Genomic DNA, 11,839 nt, shown 5'->3' with positions numbered 1-11,839 from the left:
ATACATATATATATATATATATATATATACATATATATATATATATGTGAAAATTCACACACATATATTTGTGTGTTCCCTTTCCTAGATATGCGATGGTTGTAAATGAGTACCATCATCATACAGGCATGGTTGATTGTTTCCAGTCACCCACAGAAAATGTGTCTAGCTATGGGAAAATATTACTTGGAAACAGGTGAGGGTTGATGACAGGAAGGGCATTCAACTGTAGAAAATCTGCCTCAACAAATTACATGTGATCCACGCAAGCATAGAAAAGTGTACGTCAAATGATGATGATATACACACACACACATATATATACACGCACACAGATATTAGATATAACAAAATCGAAGGACACTGATGGTGATCTGCCTCAATAAGACATATATTAGTCTAGAAAAAAAGTGGAGTGAAATTTCTGTGATGAGTGCCATATCCAACATTTTGGACAGAGTCCTCTTCCAGAGTAAAGTAGAGAGGAGGCAAATAAAAGAAAGACAGCAGAGTTTTGCATCCTCTGTGTTTGAGTAGTTGGCTGCAGTTGATAGGGAACAGATAAGTGAGCTTGCATACTTTAGACAGGAAGTAGCTGGAGAGAAAAAAACTGGGTGAGAGATGGAGAAGAAAAGAGGAAAAGTGTATGTAGGTAAGGTGGAAGGAAAAATTGAGGTGAAAGTAAAGCTGAAGAATAAGAATAAGATTACTGAACTAAGATGTGGAAGAGTAGAAGGTAAAACAGTTTAACCCTTTAGTGTTTGCATTATTCTGCCAAAATTAATGCTTTTTTTATCCACATCGTTTTGAACTAATCATGCATTATCTTGTAGCTATGAGATCTTGATGAGGTAGCTGTTAATTTTTAAAATGATATTGTAGGGTTGGTGTGAGAGACCAGATCTGGCCAGTTTGAACATAAAACAGGCAGAATACTTTTGGCCGGATATGGCCGGTTTAAATGCTAAAGGGTTAAAGCCATAGGTTTCAAATTTGAATATGAAATGTTCTTTTCACTTTCTTCAGTTTGTGGAGATGCCACTCACTGATAAAAGGGTAATGGAATGGCCTGTTATGTTAAGTGGGTGATGACAAGTTGGCCTGGCATATATAGTATTGTATTTTGAATGTGTTCCTGAAAGTGATTGGTTGGGCAACAGCCTGTTTCTCTGGTGTAAAGTATCCTGCAAAGGTTGCTAATGACAGAGTTTCTGTATGAGGTTAGAAGTCATGCTGTGGAAGTTTGGGGCAACACGGTACTGTGACTTAGGCCTGGTGATAGTGGTAATGTTAATACAAGGACGGGTGGTGAGCACTTTTAAAAGTGCAGTCCATACATGAGCTGTTGTTCATTTCCAGTCTTCCATAGAAATGTGGAGAATGAAGAATTTGAACATTCAGTGTTCAAATTCTTCGTTTTCCCATTTTAATATTGTTCTTTACACTCTAAGTAGCCAAGAAATAAACTGGGACATCAGATGAAAGCTGAAGGTAGATTACCAAAAAACACACCATCAGAAGAAACCAGCCATGGTATTTTACTCTGAAAGACTCGTATGCCTGGATATCATATCCCTCCTCTTACTATATATATATATATATATATACATATATATATATATATATATGCAGACACACGCATATATACATATGTATATATGTATATAATGCTTGTGAGCAGTAGCATGAATTTGAACAACAAAGGCAAAGAAACATATTCAACACTGTACAAAATAAATTCTTAGTTCGTTAAAACTACCTGTTCTCAAGCATTTAAGCTTGAAGCAAGAAAACTAGTTGTATATTTTAGATTTTGGCTGATGAAAGAATATTGTTATAAGACAAATCTAAGGATATTGAAAGATTTAAGAATGTGATAAAGTAAGAGAATCTAATACAATTTTTTTACACAGCATCATTTGTACTTGCTATCACAGTGAATGGTCATATCTGAATGTTAATCAGATATACTCAATGTGGATATTAGTTAATTTGTTTGTCATTTAACTTATAAACATTGTTGATAAATTTTTGGAAAATATTATGGTGTAATGCTATGATAAGTCAATGAATTGATTTTATTTTGTAGGCCTAGATGATGCAAATTGGAGTAACAATGGACAAGGCTCTAGTTATGATTCAAGGGTAAGTAAACCACTTCTGCAGTAATTATCTATATTTTTCTAATCTGCTAAAACCTCTTCATCTACAAAGAACAAAGAAAGCTGTCTCTCGACTGAGGTTGACTTACTCTCTTCCATTTGCTAACAGATTATTTATAATGTGAAGAATTTTTTTAGGTCTTAAAAATGACTTTCCCTTTCTGTTCTAGCACATTGTGGTTACAGAGTCCTCTGTTAACTATTGTTTTAATGTTATTGTCATGCTAATCAAATAATCTAGTTTTATTATGATTTAAAGCGTTACTTCAATATTCACTTTTAACCCTTTTGATACTAAATTGCCTGAGATTGCCCTGGTTTTATGACACCAACTTCCTGTTTTAAAGTGATCTAAATTAAAACCGTCCATCAAAATTTCATGTTAATTTATGTTCTAAAGACCAGCTTAACAGTGACAGATATTTTACTAAATTCTTCATTATTTTCCAAAATCGCTGTCTTCCACACATACGGGTTTGTCCTTTCAGGTGCTGGTGCCACTTAAAAAGCACCTGTGCCAATGCTGCATTGGTACACCTGTGCTGGTGCTGTGTAAATACACCTGTACCGGTGGCTCATAAGAAGCACCCATCACACTCTGTTAAGTGGTTGGCGTTAGGAAGGGCATTAAGTTGTTAAGTGGTTGTTGGCATTAGGAAGTGGAAGCTGTAGAAACCATGCCACTATAGACAGTTGTAGTCTGGACAGCTACCTGCTAGCCAGCTCCATGTCAAACCGTCCAACCCATGCTAGCATGGAAAGTGGACGTTAAATGATGAGGGTGATGATTATTTTCAAAATGAAATGAAACAAGGACCATGTAATTCAACAGAAATATCGTAACAAAAGGATTAAGAGGAGAGAATTTGATGCTGTTTAATTTATTCCCACTGCTAATCAGATACTGTGACTGCATCTGTACTTTATAGTGTGTGTGTGTGTGTGTCTCCTCGAGAAGCTGATCTACTGTGGTACATCTAAATGTAGACAATATTATTACATAGTTAAATACATAATAGACACAAGCAAGAGTAGGTTCAATGTAGCATCTCTTTCTCTCTTCATCAGATAGTTGAAAGACACTTTTTAATAAATGAAAACAATGAAATTTATTCTCTCCATGTGTGGATAGTATTAGAGAGAAGAAATTCAGCTCTTATGTACTAGTGTGGGTGAATCTATTTCTATTGCATTTTGTTTTTATATATAAATATTTATATCTAACCTATAAACAAGCATGGGCTGTTTAACTTAACCCTTTAGCATTTTAACCAAACATATCTGGCCCTTTACATTTTACTTGTTTTTATGTTCAAACCAACCAGATACAGTTTTTCATAACCCTGACCCTACTATGTCATTCTCAAAATAAACAGCCACAGCATCAAAATCTCAGAGCTACAAAATAATGCATGATTAAGTTGAAAGAATGTGAATAAATAAGCATTACATTTGACAGAGTAATCTGAATGCTAAAGGGTTAATATCGTTATTGCCACCTCCCCAACTGCATTTGGAAAAGAGAATTTTAATTTTGCTTAGCAACCGTTGATAGTTTTGGAGTCACTAACTTTAGTATCTGAGAGACGAGCAAATGAGCTAAGAAGAAAACAGACAAAAAAATTGCTACAATAGGTATTTTGATGGTTTGATATGATAGCATGGGATTAATGATAGTCATGTTTGCATTTGTTCCCCCCACCATTTGGCAACCAGTGTTAGTTTGTTTAGGTCCCTGTAACTTAGCAGTTCAGTGAAAGAGACTAAATGAATAAGTTTCAGATTTAAAGTTAAGTACCGGAGTTGATTTGTTTGACTATATCTTTCACAGTGCCCCAGCATTGTTACAATCGAATGAGTGAAACAAGGAAAATAATAGAAGAATATGAGGGCCTCCATCAGTCAGGGTTGACTCTACCTTTATGTTGTGTAGGGCTGGGCTTTTTGTTCTTGTTGTTGTGAAGACTGGCTGTTGCATGCAAGTTTCTCATCTACTGACTGCCATTGTTCAAAAGATAGGTCTCATCGCCTTAGGACCAATACACCTTGATACCAGTGTTATCACAGACATTACTGTCAGAATTCAAAGAGATGAAACAGATATCACAAGGTATTCTCTCTGATGTTTTAGCAGCTCTGCCAATCTCCTACCAGTCAAGATCTTCACACATTTTAGCTCTTTGTCAGCCTTGATAGAATGAAAAGCGAAGTTGAACTAAGCAGGATTTGAATTCAGAACACAAAAAGCTAGAATAAATACCACAAAGTATTCTCTACTACATTCTACTGACTGCCAATTCACTATCATCATTTACGATATATATAGACATATACACACACAAGTGTGTGTCTATATAATGAGTGTGGAAAGGAGTTTCATGCTTGTATTGGATTTGATTAATTGCTTGTGTCTGTAAAGAAGCAAAAATCTTGTTTAAAAAAAATCAAGTGGTACATTAGAGAGGATAGTAAGCAACTTTAAAGTAGACCATCAAAATGATAATGAACCAGATAACATGTAGCTCTTGTAATCTGGTTCTTTATCATTCAGCTATTTACTTATTGTCCTATTGTTCACATTGGCATTTCCTTCTGTGATAATTAATCAGATTTCTGTCATTTATAGTGCAAGCATGGCTATGTGGTCAAGATGTTAGCCTCCCAACAACGTAGTTTCTGGTTCAGTCACACTACACAATGCATTGGGCCAAGTGTCTTCTGCTGTAGCCTCTGGCCAACTAAAGCCTTGTGAGTGCATTTGGTTGGCAGAAACTGAAAGAAGCCCAACGTGTGTGTGTGTGTGCGCACATGTTTGTGTCTCCTTGTCTTGATGTTGCATGACTACTGTAAATGAATGTTATTCATTTCCGCTATTTTGTGAAAACATGTCTGGCTATGGGGAAATACTACTTTGCTTGGAAATAAGTAGGGGATGGTTGCAAAGAAGAGACATCTGGCTGTAGAAAATTTTCCCCAATGAACTCCTATGCAAGCATCATCATTGTTTTAACAATGATGATGATGGTATGGGATGAATTTTAATATTTTGGTTTAAACTGTAAATTTGGGGAATTACCATTTAGCCACAGCAGTAACAAAACTATTCCAAGGTGTAGGTCATAGGTTTACTTTGTATATAAGGTGCAATGTCTGTAATGACCCACATTGATTAGTGCTTAATTTAAATGCTGCTGTTAATGAAAAGGGTGAGCTGTTCAGATATTCATTTCTATTTTTTGTTCTCAAGTTTTTAGTTTTATAGACTATGGCTGTCTCTCATCTCAACAAGTCAGACAAGTGAGTGAGTCAGCCAGAAAGACTGCTTTAGTTCACCTGTCATCACCCTAAGCCGGGTATTTGGAGGCAATATTGACATTTTCTGTCACTAGGGGGATCTCAAACATGTTTTTTGGATAATTTCTTGTTATATTTACTCTTATATTGCATTCTTCCACTTTATTGAAGTACTGTGCAAGATAAAAAGAATGAAGTGCATGTTAAATTTTGTATATAAAAAAAAATTATATATGCAAATAATTACATATTCAATATTGTAACATTTGTTCACACGCGCACACACATCCTATGTGTGTGTGTGTGTGTCTCTCTCACTATATATATATATATATATTAAACACTCCTACAACACCTGGTATAAAGCTACTTCTCCCACCATTTTCAAATACTCTCCCCTCTTGTATACTTCCACTTAATCAAGGGAGCTTTTTTTTCCCTTTTCTTGTTCTTTTCCTGACTTGCAAGTTATTCAGGAACCTCACTAGGGCTGGTGGCATGAAAGTAGCTTCCATTATACACTATAAAGTGGTTGGCTTTGGGAAAGGCAATCAGCTGTGGAAACCATGCCAAAGCCAACAATGGAGCTCCAATGTCAACCGATGCCAGCATGGAAAACGGACATTAAATGATGATGATGATGAGGCACACGCACGCACACACACACACTGTGTATCTTCATTGTTTGATGATGCGAATCCAGTTGTTTGATCATCTAGACAACTTACTGAATTAACTGTGAAGTGGCTGAGCATTCACTTTGCTGGCACATCTACCTTTGGCATAATTTTCAGGCTGATTTGTTATGACACAGTGTGTGAGACTTAGCTGCATATTTTGAATTACTGGCACAATCCACCTGGCAAGCTTCTATATCGTTCCCACCTTCCCCAGTTGCATTCACAAGGTGTGGAGGTCAGTCCAAAGCTGTAGCAAATAACATTTGTCCAAGATGCCACACAATGGGATTGAACACAGGAGCTAGTGTTGTAAAGCAAGCTTCTTATTCCTTTCATCATGCTGTGGTGCACCTAAGTACTTACATTCGCTAATAGATCATTTTTGGAGAGTAACAGTTTTTTTTATATATCATAGATATGTTTTCAAGTTTTTTAAAAAAGAATTTTTTTGTTAGTATTTTTAATTTATTTGTTATTATTTATTTTATGATATTACTGATACAATTCACTCTTTTCATTTTAGCTTTATGATAACCAAACATACAATGGACAGGCAAATGAAAACATGCACTCGTTTATGAATAATGATATGTCTCTCCTTAGTAAGTATCTGCTTTTTATTTGGGAAAACCATTGTTGGCAGTTAAGTGAGGGATTGGTTATGTATAAATTATGTACTAATATTACTTGGCAACAAAATTTATGATGTGATTTTTCTTATGCTGGCAAATTACCCATTTTATTATATCTACTGTGACCGACACATGTTCAGTTTACAGTTTTGGTCATATTGGAGAACTTACTATGAATCCAGTACAAAATGTTTAATGACAAATTAATTATAGTGAATTAATGGAAATGATTAGTGAATTTGTTTTGTATAGGGACAGTTAGGAGTATTAATATCGCCCACTTTGAGAACTACTGGGCTAAGAGGTGAAATACTTCTGATAGTGAGATCCTTGCTGATGATACAGAAAGGTTTCCACCATTGCAGTGGATTCAGAAGAAGAGCTTGCACTATACCTCTGATTAGCTCCTGCTGATTCTGTAAGAGGCAAAGCACCTCTGATGTTTATTTCCCCCAACTTTATCAAGAAAGATATGTACAACTTTATGAATAGGAAAGTGACTTTGTTTGTTTTTTTTGGAAATACAACTTTTCCTATCTATATTTACCCTCATCACAATATTATTACTGAATCCTTCCTATTACTAACAAAGTTTCCAAAGTAAAAAATCTTTGTGTTGGCATGAATGTCAATAATTTTAATTCTTTGACTTAAAGAAACCCTATCAATTTTGATTTCATTTACATTATGTAACCTAAAATGTCAGACAGTTTCGACTGTCACATATATTGGCTAGCATGCTAAGCTTAAAGGTCATTGTTGAGCTGAAAGTATAATATTCAAGGTATAACCAGCATATTCTGAAATAAAATGACATGCTTTTGAATGTGACAAAAGCTGGATTCGATGGATGTGTGAATAAAAGCCATGTAGGTTCAGGTTTAGTTTCACCATGCAACAGCTTGGGCTAATGTCTTTCTACTATAGCCTTGGGTTGACCAGTGCCTTGTGGGTGAATTTGATACAAACTGTGGAAGCCCGTTGAGTGTGTGTGTGTTTGTTCTCATTGTTTGACAACCAGTTTTGGTTTGTTTTTGTCCATCTAACTTTAACTTAACAATTCTGCATGAGAGCCTGACAGAATAAATACTGGAATCAATTACTTTGACTAAACCGTTCAAAGCAGTACCCCAGGATGACCATAGCCCAACAGTTGAAGCAAGTAAAAGATAAAAGATGATACTATCTTAGAAACAATTTGTGATGTAAAATGATAAGAAATAGTTTAAGTAAATGTATAGAATAACACCTGTAAAATTTCTGCAAGCACTGGGCTTCTCAACTTTTAATGATCTTCCATGGCAGATACACACCTATAAATAACATTGCTGATATTGTATGCCAAAAGCTGGGCTTCCTCTTGAGAACTAAACATATACTTCTGAGGCACTTTTATTGAACTTTACTATGTAATCCTCAGTAGATACATGTCAGTTGTTTCAACTATAATGAGAAGAATACAGAGCGTATGTTAGTTAGTCTTCTATATGTTTACATAATTCATAACGGGGGCCCATAGTGTGTCAATCACTTGACTCTGGTGGAATAAAAATTTGTTTTGTAAAAATAACACTTGAAAACCTCGTAAACAAGATATTTTCTCAAGATAATGGATATTTTTACACAGGTTAGTTATTTAGCTTTAACAACACTAGTGGTTGGTCTTCCTGTGAAAGAGTGTTCATGCTAAAAAGTTTTAAGTGTGCTGCATATCAAATCAGTGCACAGTATTTTTAGCAAACTGTTTTTGTGTTTGACACAACAGCAGCAGAGGAAGATGATTAGAATATTGGTACTGAGCAGAAATGTTTTGTTTGAACCCTGCTAAGGTGAAGCAACTGTGATGATAGGAACATTTTTTTAATTGAGATGCTGTAGATCAAGGATAATACATAGATAACTAGATAGATAACATTATCTAAGGAAGCTGAGGTTGTTAGAGAAACTGTTGATGAGACTAGGTCAAATTAAAAGAAACTGGTTCTCTAGATCTGGGTAGTTTTAAATAAAATTGTGATTGGAGTTAGTAACAGGAAATGGTGTATATGTCGTCTTGCAAACTATGGAGAGTGTCTTTGTAGGACAACAAAGAGCAACTTCTGAACAGACTGTAAAGTCTAACCTTGGCTGCAGATTTAGTGTGTGCGTGTGCCTGTGTGTGCCCATAAGTATACATATATATATGTATATATATATTTGTGTATGTATCTCTCTCTCTCTATACACATACACACACACACAAACACATATATATATATATATATATATATATATATATATATATGTACACAAACACATGCATATCCATCCTTATCATAATGAGCAGTGGAAAACTGCTTGCAGGCAGTATTTCTGCTTGTATATATATATATATATCATAATTATTATTAGGAAGAAATAAAAAGAAGTAGGCAGATATAAAAAGATATATATTTATAACAGGAATTAGTGAAAAGAAACAAAGGTACTTATCTCACGCCAAACAAAAGCTACCTAACCTTTGGCAAATGTTGTTGTGTAAAACAAAGTGTTACTAGTTAGTTGGTTGGAGACTGCACTAGCATAGAAGACTGAACTGGTCTATGTCACAAATTAGGCTTATTCTATATATATATATATATTTGTGTGTGTTCTTATCATATGCTTGAACATACTTTTTTCTTATATTATTAAAGCTTGCATGAGTGGGAAGGTCTTTTTCTTTTTATTTATTTATTCCTTTTGTAACTGGATTTATCTTTCATACTACTGATTAGTCAGCTGAGGTAGTGGGGTGATGCTTGCTTTTTTTTGTGTGCATGTGTGTGTGTATGATATATGCACATATATATATATATATATATATATATATATATATCTTTTGTTTGTTTCTTGACTGTGGCCATACTGGAGCACTTCCCTGAAGGGGTTTTAGTTGAACAAATTGACCCCGCAGGACTTATTTCTTAAGCCTAGTACTTATTCTATTGGTCGCTTTGTTCAGCAAACTAGCAAAGCATACTTAATTGCCTTTCTTAAGCTTACAATGCAATGATAGTAAATTTTATATTAAGTGTAGAGACAGTCTTTGTTATTTTTATGTATCTCCTTTTATATTGCAATTGATAAGCAAAACCATTGTTGCTTACTAGTTTTCAATGGGTAAATCAATGGCTTGCTGCATTTATGGCAATGATCGTGACATGGGTATATCTTTTATTTTCTGCTAGTCTTTAGTTATTGGACTGTGGCCGTGCTGGTTGCCTTGAAGCATTTAGTCAAACAAATTGACACTAGTATTTTTAAAGTCTGGTACTTACTCTGTTGGTCTCTCTTGCCAAACTGCTATGTTACAGAGACTTAAACAAACCAACACCGGTTATCAAATGGTGGTGGTGGTGGTGGTGGTGGTGGTAGGGAACAAACACAAAGACGTGCATGTACATATGCACGTGTGTGTGTGTGTACACAACAGGCTTCCGTGCAGTTTCTGTCTACTAAGTTTACTGACAAAGCATTTGTCTGCCCAGGCGATAGTTGCAGACATGTGCGCATGGTTTCCTGCAGTGGGACTGAACCTGAAACACAGCACCACTGTATTTTACACAAATAGCCTCTGATGTCACAGTAATGACTTTATATGTACATAACGCATGCTCTCTTATTTTATTTTATTTTCATTTTCTTAGTTTTCAATCCTGTGTTAACATTCAAATTTTGTTTTTGTCAGGCAAAAATACCGATATTCCCTATAATCGCTCAGGATACTCATCAAGGGATAACTCAGTACCATCTCAGGTAAGAGGCGTTTTTTCTTCTCCATTTCACTATAATATATCCATTAACTGAGAATTACAAGTCCAGTTTTGCAGGTTGTGAAAAATCTTTGAAGAGCTATGTATGTATATATATATATATATATATAATCATCATCATTAGCATTTAAACTAGCCAAAGCTGGCCCCAAATTTTCTACCTGTCTTATGTTCTCAAACTGGCCGGGTCTGGCCATTCACACCTACTTAACAATGTCATTGCAAAAATCAACAATCACATCATAGAAATCTCAAAGCTACAAGTTAATGCATGATTAATTCAAATCAGTGTGAATGAATATGCATTAGATAGAGTAATCTGAATGCTAAAGGGTTAACTCTTTCCCCTAATTTTAGGTTCCCTAATGTTCATGCTGATCTGGCTTTGTGTACTCAGACACATTTATTTATGTTTCTGAGTCTCCCATTTTTACACAAAGTATCAATGTTTTATATAATAAAATGGTGAAATGACAGAATCATGGGAATGTTGAATAGAATTGCTTCAGTTTTTGTAACAACTCTGCACTTTAAATTCAAATCTTATCAAGGTTAACCTTACCTTTCATCCTATCATGGTCAATAAAAAGAGAAAATTACCTGCCCAGGGCACTGGATTGGTGGAATTATGAGAGCATCAGACAGGATGCCTTATAGTATCTGTTCCAACTCACCAATTTTTTCAGTAACACTAATAACGACACAAGTCCCAGGCTGTGTCAGAATTGCCCTTTTCTTTTCTAAACACAAGTGGCTTGGAGAGAGTTGTCTTGCATATATGAGTAATAGCTGATCTTCAAGAAACCTTGTTCAAGCCTGCACTTTTGAAAGGAACTTTCCCAATGCAGATATTTAGACCATCTATAAGAGATGACAAAGGCCACTTGTATAACAAACATGAGTCTAACACAGGGGTTCTCAACTGGGGTCCATATAAGTTTGGATGGGGTGTCCACGGATGCAATATATGGTAATTTTTCAGGGGCCATGAAAAAGCTGTACTTCAGACCATTATGACGATACAGTAGGGTTTTTTAAACATCAAATGGCTATGGGGTCCACCCAAGTAAAATAGGAATCAAAGGGAATAAAAAAAATGGTTGAGAACCCCAGGTCTAACATATAGAAAGACTGACAATATTCAATACTAGATTTGTAAATGTTAATTATGTAATACTGTATAATTACATTTATTAGCTATGAAGAATTGTAATCGCTAACAGTTAATCATGTGTATGTATATGTATATATATATATATATATATATATATATATAT

General features: G+C 35.0%; 1 protein-coding gene across 5 annotated transcripts in view; it reads left to right on the top strand.

Annotated features, from left to right (window-relative positions):
* Positions 1-11,839, top strand: part of LOC106868645 (transcription factor 12) — a 148,137-nt gene that overhangs the window by 56,930 nt on the left and 79,368 nt on the right. For all 5 annotated transcript variants that reach the window (XM_014914010.2, XM_014914011.2, XM_014914008.2 and 2 more), the window contains 3 exons: positions 2,090-2,145; positions 6,660-6,738; positions 10,478-10,545. In XM_014914010.2, coding sequence (XP_014769496.1) covers positions 2,090-2,145; positions 6,660-6,738; positions 10,478-10,545 — 203 coding nt within the window. The remainder of the gene's footprint in view (positions 1-2,089; positions 2,146-6,659; positions 6,739-10,477; positions 10,546-11,839) is intronic.

Source organism: Octopus bimaculoides, chromosome 18, assembly GCF_001194135.2.
Source record: "Octopus bimaculoides isolate UCB-OBI-ISO-001 chromosome 18, ASM119413v2, whole genome shotgun sequence".
Classification (NCBI taxonomy): Eukaryota; Metazoa; Mollusca; class Cephalopoda; order Octopoda; family Octopodidae; genus Octopus; species Octopus bimaculoides.
The sequence above is the reverse complement of the archived record's forward strand: the minus strand, read 5'-3'. Positions and strand labels throughout refer to the sequence as shown.